This window comes from Pararge aegeria, chromosome 6 (assembly GCF_905163445.1).
Source record: "Pararge aegeria chromosome 6, ilParAegt1.1, whole genome shotgun sequence".
Taxonomy (NCBI): domain Eukaryota; kingdom Metazoa; phylum Arthropoda; class Insecta; order Lepidoptera; family Nymphalidae; genus Pararge; species Pararge aegeria.
This window is the reverse complement of record NC_053185.1, coordinates 4,454,952-4,482,565: the sequence shown is the minus strand read 5'-3', so window position 1 is coordinate 4,482,565 and position 27,614 is coordinate 4,454,952. Positions and strand designations below refer to the sequence as shown.

The 27,614-nt window shown below is 36.0% G+C and overlaps 1 protein-coding gene across 1 annotated transcript; it reads right to left on the bottom strand.

Annotated features, from left to right (window-relative positions):
• Window positions 1–305: 305 nt before the first annotated feature.
• Window positions 306–27,354, bottom strand: LOC120624265 (integrin alpha-4-like). Its single transcript, XM_039890714.1, has 25 exons — window positions 27,224–27,354; window positions 26,177–26,289; window positions 25,457–25,521; window positions 24,893–24,938; window positions 23,595–23,612; window positions 22,417–22,521; window positions 18,403–18,489; window positions 17,599–17,691; window positions 16,646–16,731; window positions 15,951–16,151; window positions 15,160–15,259; window positions 14,287–14,451; window positions 13,350–13,447; window positions 11,927–12,005; window positions 11,309–11,442; window positions 10,701–10,900; window positions 9,600–9,804; window positions 8,162–8,331; window positions 7,371–7,452; window positions 6,208–6,303; window positions 4,400–4,550; window positions 2,941–3,013; window positions 2,134–2,245; window positions 1,015–1,086; window positions 306–446 (listed from the first exon to the last, which is right to left on the bottom strand). The coding sequence occupies exons 1-25, from the start codon at window positions 27,343–27,345 to the stop codon at window positions 306–308; spliced, it is 2,814 nt and encodes a 937-aa protein (XP_039746648.1). The 5' UTR covers window positions 27,346–27,354.
• Window positions 27,355–27,614: the final 260 nt, after the last annotated feature.

Below are 27,614 nucleotides of genomic sequence, written 5' to 3'. Positions count from 1 at the left end.
TATTGTGCTCTGCCGTTACCACACGGCAATATGCTATAGATTGCTTCTTGCGGAATCATCATTGCTGAGTCATCATTGTAGGGCAGCATTTGTAGGGCGTTCTAAACTCCACGATTCTGGGTCGCTTGTATCCAGCGGCTCCCCGCAACTCGTTTGATGTCATCTGTCTTTTTATGTTAATTTCTTGCTGAATGCAAGAAGTGATCTATAACTTTTAAAAGAGTATGTTTTCTGCATTTAAAAATAATATGTTGGGGAAATAAAAGACTCTTTCATTAATAAATTTTATTGTTCACATAAAGCGTCTATATTTGATGTTGTAACTTTTCATCAATAGTCATTTTCGTGTCTGAACGACGGTCGTCATCTTCTGGGAGGAACGGAATGTCTTCAGAGCTTTTTCTCCTAGCAGTAGCCCTCATGCTTTCTCGAATCATCGAACGGCGCTGAGGAAGACAAAAATTATAAAAGGTCTTAAAATACCTGACTTCAAAAGCCATTTAAAAATGTACATGAAGAGACAAAAACAAGTTATAGGTTTATAATTAGTTAAGCTTGAGATCAAAATGAAACGCATATATTCCAGATACCTATCATGGATGGTCATGAACACATAGTAGTACTCTCTTAGAAAATTTAGTGTGTTAGAAGTTATCATCCGCAGCCTATTATTTTCCGGTTGTCAGGAGATACGGTTTTAGAGCGTTGACCCACCCACGCGGCTCCAATGCGGGTTGGTGGGCTTTAAAAACTTATATCATAAGAAAGTTAAATACCCGAGGCTGGCGGCTTAATGTGCTTACCGAGGCACGAGGTGAAAATTCTATAACAGAAAAACCCGATTTTTCAGGATTTACACCCAGGACCTTGTGCGCATGATACCGCCTTGAAACTAAATTCTTAATTATCGCCCAAAATTGTTTTGAATCGCCAAAGAAGTTTCACTTCAATATATTACAGAAATATTTTACTAAATCGTACTTTTTGTATTGTTTGGATGATATATTTACTTACAATACTTTGACGATAGACCTCTGCTTTTAGTGCCACTAGTTTATTTTTGGTCTTCCTTTTGTAGAATCCAAACTGAAATATAAAATTACACTTTTTTGTAGTAACCTAAAGTTAGAGAGAAGGAGAGAAGTGGGGACGGGGCAAAGGTTCCAATATATTCCAATTATTCAAAATATTCCAATTCAAAATTAATTTATTTCATTCAGGCTTGTTCGATAAGCACTCTTAAAATGTCAAGTCGGCTGTTTGTAATGACTTTGTATATTATTTAAATTAAGCTTAAATTGCTATACTGCGCGAAAAGCAGGAGAATCTGTATGGTGTTTCTTATAATTTCTTCAATCTTTATACTCCACACCAAACAGATCTTCGGCCATGTACCCTCAACACTTTGAGGGAATTCCGTAAAGTAACGCCTGTTTCTATCCTCTACCATCTGTTAGGAAGTCGGATTCCAACGAGAGGCCGGGAAAAACACGGCATTTGCTTTGGTCCGTAGAACTGATTTGGAATTCTTTCGCGATTATCTTGATAACAGAATCATGATGACTCTCGAAACTCCAAGATGTATGTGTGTAACATTACTTATGTGATTCAGGTCTCTGCCTGGAATTTTTAATCTAATATAACCCCTAAATGCTTATGCTTAAAATTTACTTTATCTTGTACATAGGATAGTCATCATCATTATCATCATTTCAATCCTTTACCTGCCCGGGCCCGGGTCTCCTCCCACAATGAGACCGGTGTGGGCCGTTGTCCACCACGCTAAAAACACCCGGCTAAGTTTGTTGTGTGCTTCTTAGACCAGGGCGCGTTTGGAACCCTCGTAGCTTTAGTTTTAAGTTTACGAATATGGTTATCGTCCATCATCTCGCTACCGTGTAAATCTCATGTAATGTACGCATCGAAAGTGCCACCTATGGGCCTACTTGAATGAAGATATTTTTGACTTTGATTTTGACTTTGCTAGTCATGTGCGGTGGATTGGTGGACCTGGCCCAGTGCGGGTTGATGGACAAACATATGGTCAGAAATATGGTTACGGATAACATAATATCTTTTTTCGCTATGTGGAACTTCATAAATTCAATTGGAACTCATTTATTTTTTACATACCTCATAAAGAGCAAATGCGATGATCAATATAAGCACCAACGCAATAATGGAAGCTGTGGCGATTACCCATGCAGGAACACTCGCTTCTTCTAATTTCACTAATGTTCGTTCACTGAAAAGAAAAAACAAACATAAATGTATAGGATTATGTCGGCGAGGGAATGAGATAGAATACCTACAATATACATTTTGTTTTAACTATAGTAACATCGTGAGGAAACCTGCATGCCTGATAGTTTTCCACAATGTTCTCAAAGGTATGCGAAGTCCACCAATTCACACTGGGTCAAAGTGGTGGACTACTTTAAACCCTTAGATTGCTTGCAGCAATAAGGCCGCCTTTGCATGTCAACATTGTTTACTGTTTCATTAATGTTTCTTTTCCTATATGTATGTTATACGTGCAATAAAGTGTTTCTTCTTCTTCTTCTTGTCGTATTGGGAGGAGACGCGTCTGTAGTAGACCGGTAACATGTGGGTTGACATGATGTTCCTGATAAAGGTTTATCTCCCGAAACTCTCCATCAATCTCTCGTAGGCTGCATTCACTACTTTTGTGTAATTTACACAAGATTTTTTATCTACTATAATTTAGTTAGTTGATCAATCTCACCTGATCTTTATTGGTGATGCAGTCTAAGATGGTAGGGGCGAACCTGTTAGGGGTATGGTAGTATTATTAAGCCCATCCTCCTAATTCTGTGCGGCATATCTTCCTTATCGAGAAGCGCCACATAATGTGAGTATTGAAACTTTTTTAAATAGTGGCGCCTATGTGGCTTCCCTTTCGAACTATAAGTGACTTACCTTAAAGATTTGTTCATACCCATAACGTTGATGGTGGTAGTGACGGTGACGTTTGGATGATTCTCGTCCAGTTCTGAGTTTAGAAAATAAAATATGTACTCGTTAGTATTAGATTAGAATATAATTATTTTTTCTATTGTCAGCAGGGCTAGCACAGGCAGGAGTCAAAAATTATATCCCCTCATTATATCCCCTGACACGGGATATAATTAACTTTTCCACCTGCTAAAGCACGGGAACATGGAATAGAAGAGGTTTATCCCCGTTTATTATTACACATATATTATTTGGATATTATTTCCACTTGTGCGCCAGTGCTCTGAGAGTTTATAAAGCTGTGGGAGAAGATAAATTTATATCCTTTCCCCGAGGATATAATTGTCCCCTGCCTATAGTAGCCGTGCAGGGGATATATTAGTGGGATATAATTTTTGTCCCCTACTATGCTAACCATGTCGAGGTTTGTTTTAGTCCGCGCGGTTTTGAAATCCTCCGTATACGATCCTTTGTCACATCTGAGAGCTACCGAGACCACCGGCTGTTCTGTTTGGGGAACGCTTTAGGAAAAAAAGGAAGCGGTGAAAGCCGGTGAAAGCGGTGCATTTTAAACAATTCAAATATCACTTGGTGAAGGAAAACATCGTGAGGAAACCTGCATGCCTGCGATTTCTCCATAATGTTCTCAAAGGTTTGTGGAGTCCACCAAACCGCACTGGGCTGGCCTAAACCCGTCCCACAGTTGGAGGAGACCCCTTCTCTGTAGTGGGCCGGTAATGGGTTGATATGATGATGAAGATTATGCCTGCTGCCAAATTCACAACTGGAATACTTCAATACCGAAGAAAATAAATATAGATATTATTTTTAATTCACATAAAAAGTGCACATCAATATATCTTATATTACTTATATCTTATCGTAATAATAATAATAATCATAAAATTTATCCTTTTGGGTACAAATATTTATTGAAAATTATACAGGACTAAATAAAAAATATAAGAAAGCATCTACCTTGTGGTTCCTATCGTAAAAACCGACAACATTTTTCGATGAATTTTCGAAATTCAGTATTTTCATTTAATTCATACAAAAATATTAGTAAAATATGTTATTTCTGTAAAGTGAAAATTCAGAGTTACCAGCGTGAAACCAAATACATGTTATTCGATAACGTCGCGCCTTTGGATCTGTCTCTCCACGATAGAGACGTGGATCGCGCGCTATTGCAATTGTAACATTACAGAGTAGTAACAAGTCGTATCGTATCTTTGTAAAATACGTATCAAGTAGAGTATCTTTGTAATATTTCACAAACTATCCCGTTTAAAAAAAAGATTTAATACAAAAGTTGTTTGTTTTAATGTTAACACCTAAAGGCCGAGAGGTTTCTGGTATTATTTATTTTACCCTGTATTATTTAAAAAATACTTTTAATGATTATGATTAGTTGACAAACCTAAGGTATTCGGTGGGATTTCCATTGAAATGATGACTGTAGTTTCTGTCAATTTCAGTAGATCACCAATGTTACAAATCACCTGGATTGTATTGTTGATTATCTTTTTGTCTTCAATGGGACAAACTATGTAGGATGAGTCTTGGTAGATCTGATAATGAGAATAAATGAGTAAACTCGATAATTAAATAAATAAATAAATATACTACGACAATACACACATTGCCATTTTTATTTGCGACTAGCATAAAGTAAGCGTAGCTTGTTCTATGTACCTAGATGAATAATATACATAAAATACTACTTATTTACAGATAAGCACCCAGACACTGAAAACCGTTAATGTTCATCACACAAATATTCTCTAGTTGTGGGAATCGAACCCACGGACTTGGACTCAGAAAGGAGGGTCGCTGCCCACTACGCCATTCGGCTGTCCAATTAAGTATTAACAGCCTTGTTGGACCAGTGGTTAGGATCTTCGAATACCGATCACAAGTTCCCAAATTCAATATCCGGGTCCAAACGTAAATTTGAGAGAAAGAAATTGGTTTTTTTTAATTCTGCATTGGAAGCAGCCTTACAAGCAAACTGCAGCATCCACCCCGTATTAATTAAACTATTTTAAAAAAAAATATTCCTTTACAAGTTAGCCCTTGACTGCAATCTTACCTGCTAATGCAGAAAGTTATGATGCAGTCTATCATGGTATCGTGCCAACCTGTTAGAGGGTATAGCAGTTATATTGAACCCGTACCCCTGATCGGTTTCTTTGCAACATCGTACCGGAACGATAAATAATAATAATAAAATTTTATTTCAGGCATAGCCCATATAGTGTGCACTTAACAGTTTTTAAAAATAACATAAAATGAAGCACAAATTAAATTAACAATAATAATAATAATAATAATAAAAATAATTAAAATTAATAAAATACTTAAACACGAAACAAATATTAAAATAAATAAATATAATGTTAGTAACAATACAAAACCACTATCCTATGTTAGACAACTTAAATCCTAAACTATACCGGCCCAACAAACCAGGCTCTGGGTGTGGCCCTCCTATAGCCCGTGTGTGCACCATTCCAGCACCTCCAGAGGGGAGCCTATATAAAGCGCTTAGCGGCACGTATTTGTTGGTAGGGTGGCAACAAGCTACGGCTGAAGCCAGACCAGACCAGATGAGTGGAAATACAGAAATTATAAACTCGCCTTGAAATCGCGGGTAAGATTTTATGTTACATAAATAAATATACTACGACAATACACACATCGCTATCTAGCCCCAAAGTAAGCGTAGCTTGTGTTATGGCCCCTAAAATAGCTGTTGAATATTTTAATGAATATAATACACATAAATACTTATAACATACAGATAAACACTCAGACACTGAAAAACAATCGTGTACATCACACAAACATTTTCCAGTTGTGGGAATCGAACCCACGGCCAAGGACTCAGAAAGCAGTGTCGCTGCCCACTGCGCCAGTCGGCCGTCAATATCAGTATATATTTTAAGTATTCGATGTGATTTGCAGTCGTACGGTAGCTATGGTGATACAAACTAGGTAACTACTAACTACCGTACTAATAGGAAGATATTCTTCCGAGCGGGTGTACGTGCTCGAGGATCAAGGTCCGACAGTTCATCTTTGGAAGTTGTATATATCGTGAAAACTTCGCTAGCGCGATGCAGGATCTTTGTGGTGCCATCTAGTTAGGTAAAGTGGAAATAACATAGTTCAAGTCCTAGATAACCTAAAAGATTTTTATTGTAGTAACTATAAATTCTGACTCACTTTGATAGGCACATCTGGGTATCGGATGTAAGGTGCGTTCTCTAGAGTGATCTCAATTTCCATACTGTTCCAATTCGTTGATCCATTGTTTCCTATCTGTAGAAGAAAAGTTTTTTGTCTGTACTAAATATAATATATTTTTTTGCTTGCTTGCTTGTTTCCAATATGCTCCGAAACTTCTGGATCGATTTTTACAATTTCTACGCCAAAAGAAAGCTAAATTATCACAAAGTAACATCTTAATATATATAAATCTCCTGTCACGATGTTTGTCCGCGATGGACTCTTAAACTACTTAACCGATTTTAAATTAAATTGGCACACCGTGAGTAGTCTGGTCCAACTTAAGAGATAGGTTAGCTTAGATCTTTAATTATAGTCGCAATTTTATTTTATTGCAAATTATTTGTCTATAATTAATTGACAGTCACGTGTTATATATATATACTTACTACTGTAGTCATTAAAGGCTTAGCGATACTGAATACTTTAAAAACAAAATCAAACGCAGACGAAGACGCGGGCAACAGCTAGTAGGATATAAATTCATTTGTAAAAATTAGAGATCCTTAAAAAAACTTCTATAATGTAACAAAGAAACAAAATGTTGCCTAAAAAGTTTACTAAAAAAAAAGTGCTTCTCCATGAGGAAAGGCGTGCGCTGAGAAAACTATTGTTGATAAATAAAAATTATGTATGGTACAAAATAACACCAAATACTTAAATTATTTTATCGTCGAGGGTAATTGATATAGCAGTAATTTTTTTTTAATTTATTCCATTCGGACATTTAATGTAGGAGTATCGCGAGTTTAAGTTGTAAGGACTACGTCTGAACAAAACAGTTATTTTTAGCGATACAGTTTGAAAACTTTATTTAAAAAAAGGATAAAGATTACTCAATTTAAAATTGGCTTTCAAAATAATAAAATAATGTAACCAAACGACGAAGAACTTACGGGCAAGTTCTTTATTATTTTCGATGGCAACTTAGGTTAAGTTTATAAAATAAATAAAAAAACAAAAAGCCCTTATCAGTTTCAACGCGATTTCGTACCGCTAAATTGTTAAGTTCTAAACTGATGAAGTAAAATAAAATAAAGGAATCGTTTTATTAGGAGCAGATACCCTGTTGGCTATACAATACTTCAGTGCGTACTTACGATGTATAAATGTTCAAAAGATTTTCCCTCAGTGAGAAGTATAAAGGCATTCACATCCACGTCACCTTCAGGATTTGTTTGCCTGTAAAAATAATAATGTATTGTCAAATTATTCGTATGATGTAACTACTTATACTCGTATATACATATAAAGGTAACAAAGTGTAGGTTACCTGATTATTACAACCCGGGTACCTCAAAAAGAGAGCGAATATTCGCACTACACAATATTAATATATATGTATTGATCTCGGCAACTAAGCCATAATATTGTCGTGGTACGTGTCGTGGTATTTTGAATTGTTTAACTCAGAAAAGTTAGAGGTGCGTTCTGGGATTCGAACTCAGCCCCCCGAAAGTGAAGTCAAAGTCCTACCCACTGAGCTATCAGTGCTCACCGGCCTCGTTTAGTACGCTATATTCATCAATACTTAAAATTGAATACAAATACTAATTGAGACAAAAATGTTTTAAAATGAAATTTCCGAGATATGTTTCACTGGTGCTCTTCAGTGAATAAACTTAAAGCTTATAAATCCACAGATTGACTCTTAAGTCTATTGGCTAAAGATTGGTGGACCAGCACTGACCTCCTCACGATAACTTCAATAACTAGGTTCCATTTCTGATAAATAATAGTAAGGCTAAGCTTTCCATAACTAAGTTATATCGATCTTGAGTAAATCCTAAACCACGGGTGGCCATCGTGGCCCTGCTAAATATACCAGATTTGCTATTTGCTAAAACTATTTAAGAAGAAGGTGGAATATGCAGAACCCGGTGTTACTAACCCTTCGATATTAATATTATCAGTATCGCCTTTTAATATATATTTTTCCTCGAACGTAATATTAGCATTTGGTTTTTTACAGTCATTGTATGGAATGCATTTGACTGTCATATAAAATTCTTTCATGATTGCTATTTCTGTGCGTGGTTGCAATATTAAGTCACCTATAACCTGGAAAAGAAATGTATACACATTATTTTTATTTGAATATATTAAACGTAAGTACTTAATATAATCAATGTAGTATAAAGTGGCATTATAACAGCGTTTTAAAATTGTCTTATATACTCGTACTAACAATGGTTAGCACGAGTATATAAGACTACTTAAGGATAGGCATTGTAAGAGAATTATAGTATTTAAAACTCGTACTGTAGATATTCTTCATTTTATATCATCTGCATACACTGTGCAGAGACTCTATGCACGCCACTGCTCTTACAAGTTAGAATTTAAAAGATTGTAAACTGATGTTGAAAATGAGCAATCTGCTGAGTTCCCTGCCGGCTCTTCTCGGTGGAATCTCGTTTCGAACCGGTGGTAGAGTCACTACAAACAGACTGACCTGACGTAAACTGGGCCAACTTGAAATAAATTAATTCTGATTACCTCACTGGCGCAGCGGTAAGCGCTGTGAATTTAAATAGGTCCCGGGTTAGATTCCCGGCAGCAGGGCTAGTACGGGCAGGAGATAAAAATTATATCCCCTGATTATATCCCCTGACAAGGAATATAATTAACGTTTCCACCTGCTAAAGCACGGAAATATGGAATCGCACTTTTCACACTATCTAGTCATCGATATCTTCGGTGAGTTAAATTTAGTGTTAAAATTTTTTTTTTGCAAATTAAGTTTATATGACGCTTTGTCAATGCTATGTGCACTTGTCATTGACGTGCATATCAGTCCATGTGTTCGTGTGTGTGCTATGTTTAAAAAACGTATAATATGCATGTTGTTAGTGCTCTTAAATAAATAAATAAATAAACATAGTTAGTCCACACTATCAGCTTGATCTTGCTGCTGTCATTGGCGTTGACAACGTTTAATGGTTATTATAAGAACTTATATGCAGTTATATGTCACTGTTAATTAACTACAAAGAGATTCTTCAACCTTCCCTTGACGCTTCTGTCTCTACCCTTCTGTACCTCTATTTTTCCCGTAATTTTTTTATGAATTTGATGAATTGAATTGTTTTTAAATCAGTTTAATATAAATATTTTATGTATAACTGAACATTGGTTAAAAAGTCATGAATACATGTTTAATTTTGGTAACCGTCATGTTTTGGTTTCATCAACAAAAATAAGCCAAATTAAATTCGGTTCGATCTGTTCGAAAACTACGATGCCACAGACAGACACACATACAGACGTGTCAAACTTTTTACACCCGCCGTTTTTGCGTCCGGGTAGCATAAAACTATAATACTCACCCACTTTTCACCCTTTTGAATAAACTGTTGATGTTTGCATAGAACTGTTTCGGTACCAGCTCGTATATTACACTCTCGGGGTAATCGTGAGACCGCAGCACCTCGAACTTCTACTTCGACGCACGATCCATACGCTCTGGCACCCGAGTTGAGCACGCTGAGCGAAACCTTCTCATTTATTGAAGAACCAACGACATATGGTTGCCTAGTGAAAAATAAACGAAGTTTACTTAAGTAATACTTTTTTCTTAGCAATTTAGAGTTTAGACGTAATATATAATATTAAATGATAATTATATATTACGTCTTGAATTGTCATCTCAACAAGTTATATAAAGCCACGCCTGTAAAACAAGGCGCGTCCCATTACTAGTCCTTTTTTTACGTAAATAGGACAGAAGCCCCAGAACTCTGGAGAGTTTCATAAAATATATCATATCGGTCTTGACGTCTGGTGACAAAAGAAAAATTATAAAAGCATGCTTCATGACGGGTAAGCTTTTAAAAAAAAATTACATGACAATACATTTGACAGGGAAAGTGCATAAAAAAAAATTTTTTGAGCGCAATATAGCGGAGGGTTATTTTAATTTTCTGGTCAGGCTAGGTCTGCGTAGGTAACGCACGTTATAAGTTAATAAACTTCTACAGCTTTAATCACCAACTTTATTTTACGCATTGAAATAAAGAACCAAAAATACAATAGAATATATATAATATAACTCTAATACACTGTATATTTTAGACGGCCGATTGGCGCAGTTTGCAGTGGGTCACTGCAAACTGCTTTCTGAGCCCAAGGCCGTGGGTTCGATTCCCACTACTAGAAAATGTTTATTTATTTATTTTTATTTATTATTTATGTACCATAAATTGTGATTGTGAACATAAGATACATGAAGTGTACAAAGGAAAATATTCATCAGGCATCTTAGTACCCATAACACAAGCTACGCTTACTTTGGGGCTAGATGGCGAGTGTGTATTGTCGTAGTATATTTGTTTAATTATTTATTACCCCCTGGATAAAGTGTTTCCTTTGACACTCGCTGTTTTCCGTCTACCCCCTACTACAATAATTAAATTATGTTATCTGCTTACGCTATAGAAGAATGAATTTCCACTTTGAGCTCCGGGTTACAAAGCTTTACATCGGGTTCTTCGCAAGGCCAGTTCTCTTGAGCTCGGTGCCTCAGAATACTGCGTTCACTAAGGAACACCTCGAAAGGGTCATGCGAAGGATTATCTTTTTCTAACAGTTCTGCAGTTAAATCGTACGATATAACGAAATTCCAATCTCTCTGAAAGAATTATACATTAATTTCTTAAAATTTAAAAAGTTTGTATATTGCTTCTATCTGTGTTTTTTTTATCCTTCTTCTGTTTTTTTTTTTTAACTTGTAGTGTGCAAATAAAGAGTATAAGAAATAAAATAAATAAAGTTAGGTCCAAATACTACCCACTGGGCTATTAACACTCTCACTGATAAATTGCGAACTTAATAAATGTATGTCGGTAGCTCTCCAATGTTTCTTGCATGCCCTGCAAAGTTTTGCTCTGTCAGGCAAAATTTTTTTACTTAGCATCATGTTGTCTGTCAATTACTACAAAGAATTAAGTTTTTACTTCAACAAATTTACGAGGTGGTTTAGTCGCTTTAAATATATTAACTTTATTGAAATTCCATTTATTCAATTATCGATACTTACATCGGCCGGACAACTTGCTTTAACATTTTTTCGACATAACTGTGTATTAGTTTTCTCTGTTATTTTTAGTGGTGGAGCATTATCCTCGTGTAATTTACATAAAAGATCTGTTACCTTGATTATTATTTGTAAATCTGTAATCAAAGTTTTTTTTTAAGCGTCACAAACTATGAGAATTAGATATATTTCTTTGCGGTTTTTTGTAGGTAGGTAGGTGAGAACTTTAACTTTATGTAGTGCATAATTGTTATGTAACAACTAACATCAAAGTTTTCTCAGATTACGCCAAATGATAAATTATATAGGCATCGGGCTGGTAACATCGGTTAACAATTTCACTTATGAGGCTAACAATAGCTGATGTCTAATGTTCCGACGAGGTAGGTCTCTGCGGGTTTCCGATCTTCAGTAAAAGTTCTAGTCAGTAAGAGTCTGACATAACCACTGTGCCTCTCCTCGGTGCGAGGGTATACGAGGATTTCCCAACGGAAAAAAAATTAAGGCATATATATATGAGGTGTTAAATGCCGACTGATGTATCTCGCTGAGATACAAAAGATTTAGAAGACCTAGAAGACGATATGCAATTCAATATTCCAAATTCTTTTACGGACTCACCTGCATTAAATTTAACCGGTTTTTTAGGATATTTAATATCGACACACGCTTTTATTTCAAGTTCCGTTTGATGTCCTGTCTGCAAAACCAAAATATTTAATTAAGTATTCAATGATGTTAAGTGGATTAAGTTTGTTGGAAAAAGAGAGAAGAAAGAAACAGGACGATATGACACCTGTCATTAGATATATATTATACAGAAGCTTTATTTATCCCATAAGACCTATTTACGAAGAATCAATCAACTAAGTACAAGAAGAAGTAAGAGACTGTTGTAATTGAACGTTATCCATCTATGGTGCCTTGTCTACGGCACAGACAACTGTGTTACTATACACAATCAATTCTTCCTTCCGTAATCTGCCTCTCTTTTGCTTGTTCATGCTACTGTCTACTTGTCATTATTGCAACCATGTTATGTACTTAATACTTTCCCAGTAAAATAATTAACTATCTATATAGTGTTCTTATTGTGTTTTCTACACCACGAGCGATAACATTCTTAAAGGGGGTATAAGATGAAAGGGTTAAGTAGAATTATGTGCTCTAAAAAGCCCAGGTTTTCTGTAGTAGCCTTTAGCTAGTTGTTTTTATGATTCCTTAGCTTGGTCTTAGCGAGTAGAGAGATATATCCTCTTTAATCTATACTTATAATAAAACAGTAACTGGAAATTTCTGAACATTTAATATATTTTGAAAATTTTGACCGGGGGATGCTTTATAAACGATACTGAGAAAGTTTGTGAGAATAGATGTATGGATGGGTGGGTGTATTTATGGATGGATAGATGGATGGATGTTTGTTACGCTTTAACGCCACAACCAATGAACCGATTTGGCTAAAACGATACTGAGAAAGTTTGTGAGAATAGATGTATGGATGGGTGGGTGTATTTATGGATGGATAGATGGATGGATGTTTGTTACGCTTTAACGGCACAACGAATGAACCGATTTGGCTAAAATTTGGCAGAGATACCTACAATATAGTCTGGAATAGCTTATAGGCTTCTTTTTATCCCGGAAAAGCAAACAGCTTCTACAGGATAGCATCGCTATTTTATCCGCATTCATCGTTAAAAATCCGCGCAACTTGGTAGTAACAATTATGGCTATATCAAATGGCAATACACGCTACGACAAATGGGTATGGCCTTTTGTCGTAGCGTGTATTGCCATTGCAAAAAACTGCAAAAAATTATCTTTTTGTGAGGTTCCGATGCGTGCGATGCGTGAATGGTAAACGTTACGCCAAACGACAGAAATATGTAGTAAGTATATCGGAATTGTCGGAATTGTTGTTGCTTTAAAGTTCTATAAAACAGTCTGCGACAACATATGACTATTTTTTTAAGTCTACTCACACGCGGACAAAGTCGCGCGGGTCCGCTAGTTCTATAATATTTGTTTAAAAACAGTTTACCTTGAGGTTTTCAATGGAGCCAGTTACATTTACAACGATAGAAGCTATTCCTTTATATACAAAGACACTGTTACTTCCGATTGCTCCGACTGCCAATCCTGTACAAAAAGCTTTCGTTAAAAAAACTTAATGGCCGACTGGCGCAGTGGGCAGCGACCTGCTTTCTGAGTCCAAGGCCGTGGGTTCGATTCACAGTACTGGTAAATGTTTGTGTTATGAGCATGAATGTTTTTCAGTATCTGGGTGTTTATATGTATAATCTAAGTATTTATGTATATTATTCGCAAAAAAAATATTCATCAGTTATCTAAGTACCCATAACACAAGCTACGCTTACTTTGGGGCTAGATGGCGATGTGTGTATTGTCGTAGTATATTTATTTATTTATTTATTAATTTATTTAATATTATAAATGTGAAAGTGTGTTTGTGTGTTTGTCCTTTCTTTACTTAACAAAGAAACAAATCAACTTGATTGGAGTTATTTGAAAGGACGGAGTGTAACATAGGCTACTTTTCTCCCAGGTAAATACACGGTTCCCGAGGGATTTGTAAAAAAATGTAATAAACGCGGACGAAGACCGCAGGAAACTTCTAGTTACTTTTAATTTATCATCTCAATCATCATTATCAGCCTTAGTTCACTACGCTGGCCAAGTGTGTATTACTAATCCGCACGATCCCCGGCACGCAGCTCTAACTTTTCGGAGTTATGTGCGTTTTAAGCTTTCAAATATCACTTGCCATAACGGTGAAGGAAAACATCGAAAGAAAATATGCATGCCCAAAAGTTGTAGTTGCACTTCTTTGCAATCCCTAGTTGCACCGCCACGTAAGTAGCAAATCAACTTAAATTTTCACAATTCCTTCAATTAAGTTATCAAATAAAAAGGCTCGACTAGTAGAATAATGTACACTATATAGAAAGTCTACTAACCATTAATGTCCTTGTCGCTAGGAATAACTGCTAAGCTGTATCCGAAAGATTTAGCATTTTCAGGTTGAATTCTTTTCGAAAATTTACCATCAAATATACCAACGCCAGAGTAAATGTACACTGCACCTTTGCCGTCATCTTCGTACGGAGCAGCTATTGCTATTTCTGAAAATATAATTTTATCAGCGGTAAGTGCCATCAATAACATTTTATGGTCTCCAGTAGTAAGAGAGGCAGTTCTCATGGAAAATATTTTTTTTTTTGTTTTTTTCAGCTGTTCCTTTTTTAATCGTCTTACAAAAGAGGAGGAGGTTCTCAATTCAGTTGTATATTTTATATATTTTTTTTAATGTTTGATAGCTCAGAACTTCTTAAGCTTGTTTTTAACAGTCCCTTTTATTTATTTTTATTCTGATTTTCCTTTCTGGCTTCTTTATAGGTATATATTATATTATATTTATTGTATATAAATATTCTATTATATTTTTTTATATTATTCGTATATGAGGTCGGTTTATATTATTTCATTTATTATTATTATTTATTTACTTTTGTAATTTTAGTTTATTATTACTATGTAGGTATTATTTGTTGAGACCCTAACCCTTCTTCTTAACTTCATGTACTCCACCAGGGAGTTAGACAACGACAATTTAGAACAATGATAGTTTTATTCTAGAAAAACTAAAAACGAAGAGCTTTCGTTACCAACGTTCAAGTTATTTATTTTGTTTTTCGGAAATGGGCCATCACACAAATAAGAAATTTCAAATCCAACTGGTGGATTTGCTGGCTGGTTCTAGAGTTTAGCGCGTTCAAACAAACACAACTCTTCAGTTTTATTACTAGTAAAGATTTTAGTTTTGTACTTACCGTCGTTGCCATCATCATCCATGTCTCCCAGGTTGATGATACTGTGGCCAAAAAATCCACCACTTTTTGTGCCTTTTATTGTTCTCTGCAATTCCATGCGCTGTAGAATTAATTCAGATTTTAAATATTATTTCAAAAAAAAATATTGGCTTTTTCTGTATAAAACTGAATCACACTGAAAAACAGCGCTGAGTTTTGTTGGCAATACGCTTAATTATGTAAATGATTAAGTTGTAATTATTTAGTTCTAGCAAAAGATAATTCTAGTCTAGAAATTGAAGCGGTGATAGCGCAACTTCTCTTTCGGGGGACAGAGTTCAAATCCCAGCATAACTTTTCTAAGATATGTGCGTCTTATGTAATTAAAATATCACTTGCTTCGACCGTAAAGGTAAACGTCGTGCGGAAACCTGAATGTTGAGCGTTCTGCATAATGTTATCAAAGGTGTGTCCACCAATCCGCACTAGGCCGATTACGGTTACGGTTACGATAGGGTCGACTACGGTTTGTCATTGTGGGCGGAGACCCGTGGTCTGTGGACCGGTAATGGGTCGATGTAATGATGATCATCATTGTAATGGAGTGGTGCAGTGTGGTGATGGCAGATCAGAATACAGTTGTCACAACCCCTTCTTCTTCCCGAGGGTGTCGTACGAGGCGACTAAGGGAATATAGTGGACAACGGACAGCAGCATCCTCTGTGGTACTACTACCATCTGCCGCGATCACCAACCCGTTGGGTGGTACCTTTAGTCCAGCAGTGGACTTTTATATTTCATAAAATACATACATTTGATTCATCTGTTTGGGCAGCGTAGATGTGTACTGCACCCACATCGTGGGTGTAATCGTCTTCGGCATATGCTGGTGCTCCTACGAGCAAAGCGGGGCCACGCAGCGTAACTGTGCACAGCACCGCACCAAACATCGACGATAGATTGTCATCTGTGATTGTATCCTTATGATTGAAGCTGGCGTCGAAGAAATACACCTGGAAATGGTACGGAACTTGTACTTACTTGATTTATAAAAAAGTGTGTGTTTTTAGAAACTCTTATTGCATGCATACATCCATGTGGGGATGAAGAGCACAAACTGTTTTAAAATATAACTGCGACGATTCACAATCGCCCTAAAAAGTAAACGTAGCTTGTGTTATTGATACTTATATGGCTGACGAATATTTTTACGAATAATTTAAATGAATACTTATAACATTGATACAGATACAGACACTGAAAACATTTATGTTCATCACACAAACATTTTCCAGTTTTGGCAATCGAATCCAAAGCCTTGAACTCAAAAAGCAGGGTCGCTGCCCACTGCGCCAATCGGCCGTCAAAAACAAAACGCTTGCAAAGTATTATATAGCCTTTTAAATACAATGCTTCGGATCACCACGTGTATATACCACCGGAGCGTTGAATAAGTTATACACCTAAAGGAAAAAAGTATTTGAATAACAAGGCAGGACAAGATTACCTTTCCGAAACCTCTATCGCCATAGGTCGTGCTTATTGCGTATGTGGTTTGGTCAGAAAAGAAATTACCACTCGCTATACCAAAGCCTGAAATTAATAAAAGTGATATAAGCAACAAATTGTTATTGGTTTATGTCAACTAAAGAGGTGGTTAAGCTAATGACTATAAGTAACATACAAAATCCCGACTTCATACATTATTCTTGGATTTGTAATTTGTCAGTGTATAGTATTCTACTAGTCAAGCCCTTTCATATGGAGGGAGTTGTGCAAAAATTGGGTTAGCCGCCAAATAAGTTTTAGTACGCATGAACGCACGCACACACACACATACACACACATACAAACACACACACAAACATACACACGCACACACACACACACACACAGTCAGACACATACACGGTTTAAAAATTAAGTAAAAGTAAAAGAAACCCTTTAAGCTAGTGAAGTACAGCCACAATCAGCACAGTGAGTAAAACAAGTGTTTGTGCTACGTAATAAGATCACGTATATAAAGTGAAATTTAAATAATAGTTACAGACCTATGTTAATTCATTACACTATATCTTATCTACGTAAAAGTAGAATTTTAAATCAAAATTCAGGTACTGTTAAATTTTTACTTATAATTTGTTATGTTTATGTGGTGTATTAATTCATTCAAGCAACTTCGTATAGAAGAAGAAGAAGAAGAAACACTTTATTTCACGTATAACATACAGGAAATAATTATTAAGGAGTATATAGTACACAATTTAGACATGAAAAGGAGGCCTTATTGCTGTAAGCAATCTCTTACGGTTAACCATATTTACCGGTTAAGAAGTATAACTTCTAACGCGTGTACATAAGTACACACACTCTTTTTTTTATGTAGTTTTTGTGGTGTGCTATAAAAGTATATATTCATTCATTCATTCTTACGATGAATAGAGATCTTAAATAACTTACCGAAATTATATTTGAAAGGCTGGTCGGCACTTGTTCGGATAATTAATTCTGGCACACTCGCATTCTTTACGTCCTGATAAAAAATAACCCGCCCTGAAATAAATAAAACGTAAAAGAAGTTTAATTTGTGCGCAAAGCAAACACTGGGTACTATTACAAAGTAACTTTTTTTTTTTTTAATATACTACGACAACACACACATCGCCATCTAGCCCCAAAGTAAGCATTGCTTGTGTAATGGGTACTAAGATGACTGATGAATGAATAATATAAACAAATTACTTATAGTATACAGATAAACACCCAGACACTGAAAAACATTCATGTTCATCACCCAGTTGCGGGAATCGAACCCACGGCCTTGTACTCAGTCAACAGGATCGCTGCCCATTGCGCCAATCGGCCCACTTTATTTCTGCTTCTAAAAAATATGCTTCAGAGCTTTTGTAATAACAAAAATGCTTGTCTTAGTTTGTGGAGATCCGGCAGGCTTAATGTGATTGTTGTATAACGCTCTTGTACAGCTTGTTCTACGCGCGAAAACAGGTCTCATAAAGTTTTAAATCGGTAGAATCCCCTCATATGTGAGATGGTGATAACAAAAAAAAACTGGCTAAGTTTGTTGTATGCTCTTCTTAGACCGCATTTGGAACCCCCCTAGCTTTTGTTTTAAGTGAACGAATGTAGTTATCACCATCACTAACATTAGTGTGACACGTTAAATATATGAACGATTCATTAGTGCCTGTGATAAGGTGAATGATGATGAATAAAACATTTTTGAATTTTGAATTTTGGCCATACCTCTATGCATAGCCGCTCCACCAACAAGAACATCTTTTTGATTAGGAGCCACGTTGATTGCCCAACCGAGCGAGTCCATTCTCTGCACTGTAAAAATACTTTCACTTATTTCCACTTGCATTAGGTACATAAATATGTTTATTTTATTAATTCTGTATGTTATATAGTATGTATTATATATATGCAGTTATATATATATATATATTTTCTTGCCGGTGTATGTTTTATTAAGTCAAATCAGTCAAATATTCCTTTATTCAAATAGGCACATAGATGGCACTTTTGATGCGCTATTGTATACAAAATGTGTACATAGCAGTGAGTAGTGATGGTGATAACTACAATCGTAAACTTAAAACTAAAGCTACGAGGGTTCCAATCGCGCCCTGGTCTAAGAAGAAGCCCACAACAAACTTAGCCGGGTGTTCTTTTTGTTATCACCATCTCACATTGTCATTAGAAAAAATTTAAGAAGCAACCTGGTTAGAGCAATTGTTTACACCCAAGCTTTTTTATCGTTTACGTAATCCTTTATACTATAATAGGACTTTTCTATAAGCTTTCGCTTAATACAAACTTTGAACTTCTTTAGTGACATCCCCAAGATATCAACCGGTAATTTATTGTAAAATTGTATACAATTTCCTTAAAATGAATTGCTTATTTTGTGTAGTCTAGTGTACTGCACTGCAAGTTTATTTTTGCTTCTAACGTTTAAATTATTGCAGTCACATTTTCTTTTAAATTTTGATATATTTTTGTGAACATACATTAAATTTTCAAATATGTATTGGCTATAGAGTGTCACTATTTTAACATCTTTAAATTTATCTTTCAATGACTCTCTCGGACCCATTTTATAGATCGCACGAACAGCCTTCTTCTGCAGCACGAAAATAGTGCCAATATCAGCAGCATTACCCCATAGTAAAATTCCATATGACATAATGCTGTGAAAGTAACTAAAATAGACTAGCCTAGCAGTTTCTATGTCTGTCAGGTGGCGTATCTTCTTTACTGCATAGGCAGCAGAACTAAGCCTGTTCGATAAATTATTTACATGAGGGCCCCATTGAAGTTTAGCATCTAACGTTATTCCTAGAAATACTGTTGTATCCGCCGGATTCAATTCCTCATTATTAAGTAGTATAGTGGTTTTTACATGTTTAACATTTGGTAATGTGAATTTTATGCACTTAGTTTTATTTTCATTTAAAACCAAATTATTAGCTTCAAACCATTGTACTACTTTAGCGAGATAGTTGTTTACATCGTCTAAAGCTAATTCACGTCTCTTAATTTTGAACATAAGTGATGTATCATCAGCAAACAATACTATCCCGTGATTGTCCTTAACAAGGTAAGGCAGGTCATTAATGTAAATAAGGAATAGAAAAGGTCCTAATATAGAACCCGGTGGAACACCAATTTTCACAAATGACCCATTAGACCGCTTTCCATTAACGTCTACCATTTGCACCCTATCACGCAAGTAGTAACTAATCAAGTTGAGAGCTACACCCTGAATTCCATAGTGGTGTAGTTTTCTGACTAACGTTTCATGTACAACACAATCAAACGCCTTAGACAAATCACAGAACACACCAAGTGCATCATGTGACTCCTCCCAAGCTTCAAATATATTATGTATTAGCTCAACACCAGCGTCGATAGTTGAGCGACCCCGTGTAAAACCAAATTGTTTAACGTGGAGTAAATCATACTTATGAAAATAGGAAAGTAACTGATTTAATAAGTTTTTCAAAAATTTTACTGAAAGTGGGCAGTCTGAAGTTAGTGGGGTCAGAAGTACTACCCGATTTAAACAAAGGAACTATTTTACTATGTTTCATTATGTCAGGAAACACACCACAATCTATACAGTTATTAAATATTAATGCTAAATCGGGTGCAACGATATCAATTAGTGATTTGAGAACTTCAACGGAAATGCCCCACAAGTCACTTATTTTTTTATTATTTAATAATTTAAAGGCTTTAATAACGTCAGAGCCACTAACATGGCTGAATTTAAAAGCGTTTTTACACTCGGGCACGTTATTCTTCAATAGAGAGAGAGCAATATCTGGTGAAGAGTTCAATGATTTAGTGGTGGAGATAGGAATGTTAGTAAAAAAGATTTCAAAAGCAGTAGCCACCTCGAAATCAGGGGTTAAGTCTTTATTATCTACATTAACTTTAAAGTTATTATGCCGCGGTGGTACTCTTCCCGTCTCCTCATTAATTATTTTCCAAGTAGTTTTGATTATGTTATTGCTATTTTTTATTTTATTCTGTATGTATCGGGACTTTTCCAAGAAGCAATCGCGTTTAAAACTACTGGAACACAATTTAACACAATCTCTTAACTCAGCATCAGTATTGTATTGACGTTCTGCATAAAGTTCGTACATTTTTTGCCTACTCTTATGCAGTTCAATTGATGCCCACTCACTAAAAACTAAAGCATCAGTCACCACAACCGACTTACTAGTGAATATAGAATTAAATAGACGTTGAAACGTGTTGAAAAAACAACTGTACATCTCATTCGGACTTGTCCCCGATTGTAAGAACGGGAGGTCTTTGATGAGGCTAGTTCTTATTTTCTCTATGCGGTTTGATGTCACTGGTACAAAAGTAATTTTATGTTTTATTATTGTTTGCACTGTCCCTTTGTTTTCTATTATTACTTTCACCAAGGGTTGTCTGTAAAAGATTGCTTTTGCAATAAGGCCACCTTTGCACACAACTGTATTTAACTTTTTTATTATTTTTTTTTTTTATTGTTTTTAAATTGACTTATTTTTTTTGTTTTCTTGTGTGTTTTTTGTATTGTTTCTAAGTTTGTGCAATTAAGTATTCTAAATAAATAAAATTATCTTATATATATACAAACACTTAAAATCAATCAGATCTACAGTAATCCAACAATATTCAAAATAATTGAAATTCACTTCATCATTGATGATATTATAAATTAAAGATATTAAATTTTAACGTTAGAGTGTCCTATGGCTGCGAAACTTGGAAGCACTTTGCCAAACTGGTCAATAAGTTGCGAGTCTTTATTAACAAGTGCCTGCGTAAAATTTTTGGTATCTTTTGGCCTGAAAAAAAAACCATTTCAGATCTTTGGGCCCTTTTATAAACCCTATCTTTGACCAAATACGGAAAATGGAACTGGATAGGTCACATTTTACGCCGAACATCCGGTGTCCAACAAGAAGCATTTCAATGGCAGCCTTGGGGAGGCAAACGAAGGCGTGGAAGGCCAAAGGCAACATGGAAGCGGTGTCTGGAAGCGGAAATGAAGGCTTCTAACTTATCTTGGACCGCCATTAAGTCTGCAGGTCGGGATAGGTCTGGACGGAAAAAAGGTCTCGGTACCAGGTGTTGAAGGACTCAAAGAAGAAGAAGACATCATTGAATGTATTAGTATAGTTTTTCTACTGCATTAAATGATCGGTATTGTTTGCATTACCGCAGTGCGCGGCATACGCTTTATGTTATAGGATGATTATTTTTTTAATTTCCTATGGAATCATTAGATGAAAATACAATGTAAATGAGTTCGATTCCTGACAGGGGCAAGTTGGGTATTAATAATTTCTGTATTTTCTCTGGTATAGTCTGGCGGGAGGCGTCGGCCGTAACTAGTTACCCTACCGACAAAGACGTGCCGCTGAGCGATTTACTGTTCCGGTTCGATGTCGCGTATAAAACGATTAATGTCTAACATACTGAGTAAAAGGTAAGCCCGCTACCATCACTGCTGTAACCAGACTTATCATCATCGCTTATCACCAGGTGAGATTGCAGGGCTAACTTGTAATAAAATTATAATTTATAATTTCTTCAATCTTTACACTCCACACCAAACAGATCTTCGGCAATGTACTCTCAATATTGAAACAATACTTCAACTATAATGTAACTTGTGTTTTTGTTAACATGTTTTTGTATGTGTTTCTTGGTGTAGAATAAAATATACCTTATTTCTTTCTTACTTACTATAATCAGTAGTATTGGTATTTCTATCTTCCTTTGTTATGTATTTAAGTATTTCCACTTCCTTCTGTTTTATAAAGCAAACTCCAAGATTAGCGGGTACCTTAACTGAGAAAAAAAACAAAAATGCTGGGGTATAGTGTCAATTATGTATAGTTATCATAACTTATCAGTTGTCGCCTCTGAATGCTTGGGATTTCAACAATGACATTGAGCAAATTTGAGCGCGGGTTTTCTATAGGCGTATCCCGAATCATGGGCTTAGTTTTAATGGCCGTTTGTATCGTCACGGCGCTATCAATGATATAGTCCGTCGCGCTCTGGCCTCTGCGTCTATTCCTGCACAATTGGAACCTCCCGGTTTGTTCAGGGATGATGGCAAGAGACCAGACGGTATGACTATAGTACCGTGGTCGATGGGGCGTGCGCTGGTGTGGGATGCGACCTGCGTTGATACGTTTGCAGCTTCTCACTTGCCGAGTACGTCCCAAAAAGCGGCAGCAGCTGCCGAATCTGCTCAAATGCTTAAGCGCCGTAAATACTCCGTTATTTGTAATGACTACGTTTTTGCGGCGCTTGCGTTTGAGACTCTGGTGCCATGGTCTTCGGTCACGAAAAATGTTATTCTGGTGACCCAAGAGCTGGCGCTTATTTAACCCAACGCCTAAGTTTAGCTATTCAAAGGGGCAATAGCGTCAGCATTTTGGGCACCATGCCCATAAGTGAAGAGACGAGAGAGTAAATATTAATTTTAGTTTGTTAAATTTCCTTACAAAAATATTTTTTTCTAAGATAACTATAAATTCATATTTGCCAGATATTTTTTTAAATTAATTAGGATTTTTACAAATTTGATTAAAAACCAATGTTCATGAAATTTAGAACATTGGAGGTAAAATAATAAACCGCCTGATCGGGAAACACTACTCAAGTGTAGGAGTTTTCATGCTTCAATATTAGTCTTCTACACGCTGTGTGTCTGTTCTTAATTCTGTTGAGATACCGGTACCTTTTACAAGGCAATACAAAAAAACATGCCCCGATGGAAAGACATCATATATCACGAAATTACTCGCCATAGCTGTGATGACGATCCTCAGTCATAAGGGGCCAACCAAAGAAAGAGAACTCTTTCTGATTTATATATTTATATATAGATACATTTGCGTCTAACAACTTACCCTCTTTTTTTTGTGCTCCTGGAAAAAAAAAATTAAATTAATAAATTAAACTCTAAACCGACGCGTTCGGTATATTGAAACCTGAAGCCTTAGGTACATAAAATTGTTTCATTATTTTGAGGCCGACGTTCGTAGATTTCGAACAATAATTCTTATTTTGACATTTCAATAGAATTAGTTCAGCGTTTAGATAACCTAGAAAATAACTGAAACTGTATTTTACTGCAGCAAAGCCAAAACAGAAGATTAATGTTTTCAGGGCTAATGTATAGGTTTATATAGGTATAAATAAATAATAATAAATAAACTCCGACATTGCACACATCGCCATCTAGCCCCAAAGTAAGGGTAGCCTTGTGTTATGGGTACTAAGATGACTGTTGAATATTTTTTATGAATAATATACATAAATGCTTATAATATACAGATAAACACCCATACACTGAAAAACATTAATGTTCAAACCACAAAGATTTTCCAGTTGTGGGAATCGAACCCCCGGCCTTGGACTCAGAAAGCAGGGTCGCTGGCCACAGCGCCAAACGGCCTTCTAACTATATGTATATAGGTATGAATGAAATTAGGGAAGTTTCCATCTTCCGCCATAACTTCTAAACAATGCATTTACAAATTTGCATCTATGTGGTTAGAATTTTCACGTCAATCCGAGTGACACTGGCTATAAATGTTTAAAAGTTACGATGTAATTTTCAAACGACATTCTAAGTATTCGGTATTCTTTTTTTAAATTTTTTTTTTTTTCCCCTTTTCAAAATAAGCTCCCCTAAGTGATGATGCAGTCTAAGACGGTAACGGGATGCCTGTTAGCGGACCGACAGTTATATTAAACTGATACCCCTAATCGGTTTATCCATCAAACCGGAAAGTTTAATCTCTTATCAGCACATCTTTGTCGGTGAAGCCTTTCATCAGACAAGATAATTCAGACATTGTAAATCATTTTTTACTAATCTTTATTTCGAGGTTTATGACATTCGTAGTAAATTGTTGCAATTCCAGATTTTTTTTTTTAATTCCTGTACAAGTTAGCCCTTGACTGCAATCTGCGGTGGTAAGTGATGATGCAGGCTAAGATGGTAGCGGGCTAACCTGTTAGGGATTATGGTAGTCATACCCCTAATCGGTTTCTATGCGACATCGCACCGGAACACTAAACGCTTAGCGGCACGTCTTTGTCGGTAGGGTGCTAACTACGGCCACGGCCAAGGCCTCCCAGACAGATTGTAAGATTTTATATATTATAAAATCCATTTACCTCATTTACCCTTTATACACACCTTCCACAATAATTTTCATCTTTGCATTAAATCGGGGAGTACACGCCTAAAATATAAAAAATAGATAAGTAGCACGCAGTGAAATGTTAATTTAAAATGTTAGTAAAAAGTTTGAATCTAGTTTTCATAAACTCGTAAAAAAATCTATTAATACTTACTATTTTTATCTGGCTGGGTTTCTGACATTAAATGGGATACATTAAAAAAAAACAATTAGTAAAATATTGTTTCCAGTTAGTTTTCATCTGTTTTTTTTTCGTCAAAATAAGTGAGTGTAATGAAGAAATTAATTCGATTCGCTTGTTTGGTTTCAATTTTCGAAGTGACACAGAAACAATTATATCCCACGGGAATTTTACATTTTCCGGGATAAAAACTAGCCTGTGCTTTTCCAGATTATACCTAATCTATCCATTATCTATCGCTGTAATATATCGCTGTGAACGTCTCTTGTGAAGTGATTGAGTAACAAACAATTCAAACTGTAAAGATTAGTATGGAAGTATAGTCTATAGATACTTCCATACTAATCTTTACGAATTTAGTCCGCACTTACTTACTTACCACATAAAAGTTAGGGCCAACTGCTATGGCCGCACCCAACCAGATATCATAATCCAAATTTATTCCTAAAAAGAAAAGGGAATAAATTATACATGCGTTCTTATACTTTACTACAGTTAAATCACAGTTTGGCATCTATACAAAGTACAAACTTGAAGTGTTCCTTTTTTCCCTTTACATTATGATGCGGGCTAACCAGTGGGGGGAGGGGGTTTGGGTATTTAAAAGTAAAGCTAGCAGGGTTCCAAATGCGCCCTCGTCTAAGGAAAAACCCTCAACCAATTTCAAGCCAAAGTTAAAGTTCATTAAATGAGAAATGTGTACCTGGTAATGAAATGATGGCGATTACCGTATTGGTAAACTAAAACTTAAGCCACTAGGGTCCCAAACGCGTTAGTTAGTTTTTGTTATCACCATCTCACATTGTTATTTTAAATTATTAGGAGAGCAATAATACACCAATGCTTTTTTATCGATTATGTAGTCATTTATTCTATAATAGGACTTTTCTATAAACATACGTTTAATACAAACTTTGAACTTTTTAAGAGACTTATCCAAGATGTCGGATTAGAAGGGTGTTCTTTTTGTTCATGTTATTTAAAAAAACCTTCCCCTGTACAATTTGTGTACTTCCGGTTACACTAAGTTGGCGGTAATTTATAGCAATTACCGATATATATCATTTATTTGTATAAATTAATGCGTTATAATAAATACCTTTTAATTTATTTTCAAAACCTGCGCTTTCATCGGTAAAGTTTCCACTGTCCACGTCTATGGCGTAAATTTTACCGTAACGGTTGCTTTGCGGCGCTCCAACTAGCAAGCTGCTGATGAGCAAGGATCATTATTATCAACTCAATACCGGTCTACTACAGGGCACGGGTCTCCCCTCAGAATTTAAAGAGTTCAGGCCGTAATCTTTTTTTTAAATATTAATGATCGACCAAGATCGGCGAGTGGAGAACTATCTCCTTTAAACAGAGCAACACTTCATACGGCACACGGAGCACGTCCTGCAACATGCCGCCCTATCTCCATCAATTTGAGACGTCAGTTAAACCTCATGTGCCTGTAATTACACCGGAAACCACGCTCTTCAGACCGGGAACGCAGCATTGCAACAATGCTGCTTAGCGGCAGAAATCAGCATTGCGATACTACTTTTCCGGACGAGCACTGTCACAAAAAGCTATACTACTACTCAAATATAATGGCGTAGACCGCGGCCAATATCTATAGACCACGCTTTCTAAAGTGTCTTGTGTGGATTGGTGTCTTTCACATCTTTGAGCACATTACTCCCATGTAGGTTTTCTTACGATGTTTCCCGTCGCTATTAAAGAAGAATATTTTACAGTTATATGACACTCAATCTGACAATGAACCTCTTCTTTTATTTTTTTCCCCGAGGCAAAACGACCGGATGTTGTAGTTGATCAAAATCAGTCCAAGATGGCCGTCGCTACAAAATGGCGGATTACATATTTATTCACAACTCTCTCAATATAAATGGCTTGACAATATTGAAAGTTTTGGTTACCTATAACTTAGCCCTTGACTGCAATCTTACGTGGTGGTAAGCAATGATGCAGGCTATGATGGCAGCGGGCCAGACAATACAGAAGTTATATATTCCCAATTTGGCCCCGCTGGGAATCGAACCAGGTACCTTCCTCTTATAAGACTACAGCGCTTACCTCTAAAAGGTCGTTAAATCATTCGTACTATTATGGAGTAAGATAAAATATAATAGGTTGGTACCCTGAATTTCCCGTATAATAAGCGACGCTGAAACCAAATAGTGCATCAACGTCTAACTCAGGTGGTTTTCGGAAAATCTTTTTTGATTTTTCATTAATGAAAGCGTGAGTAAGTAGCAGCATTTTTAAAATACACAAACATCTGGTGGTTGCTGAAACAATAAAAAGGCTTACATTAGTGATTTGGGTCAACTGAGACAGTACACTACGCCGACGACGTCCTACTCGAGTTGGTATTTTACGCAGTTATCTATATTTATACTAAAACTGTAATTTTTGAAGAAAAACTTCTTTAGGCTCGACTATGGAGTAACTCGGATCGTTTTTCTGACGGAAGTAACGTTTAGTTTTAAAAAAATATTTTAAATTGCAGTTAAATCTTTTTGAAAATC

Coding starts and splice junctions, on each gene's coding strand:
- LOC120624265 (XM_039890714.1), bottom strand. CDS start 27,345: ATGCTGCTACTTACTCACGCTTTCATTAATGAAAAATCAAAAAAGATT. Junction 26,290..27,223: donor TATTATACGGGAAATTCAGG/GTACCAACCTAT, acceptor CTTGCTCATCAG/CAGCTTGCTAGTTGGAGCGC. Junction 2,246..2,940: donor GGTATGAACAAATCTTTAAG/GTAAGTCACTTA, acceptor TTTTCTTTTCAG/TGAACGAACATTAGTGAAAT.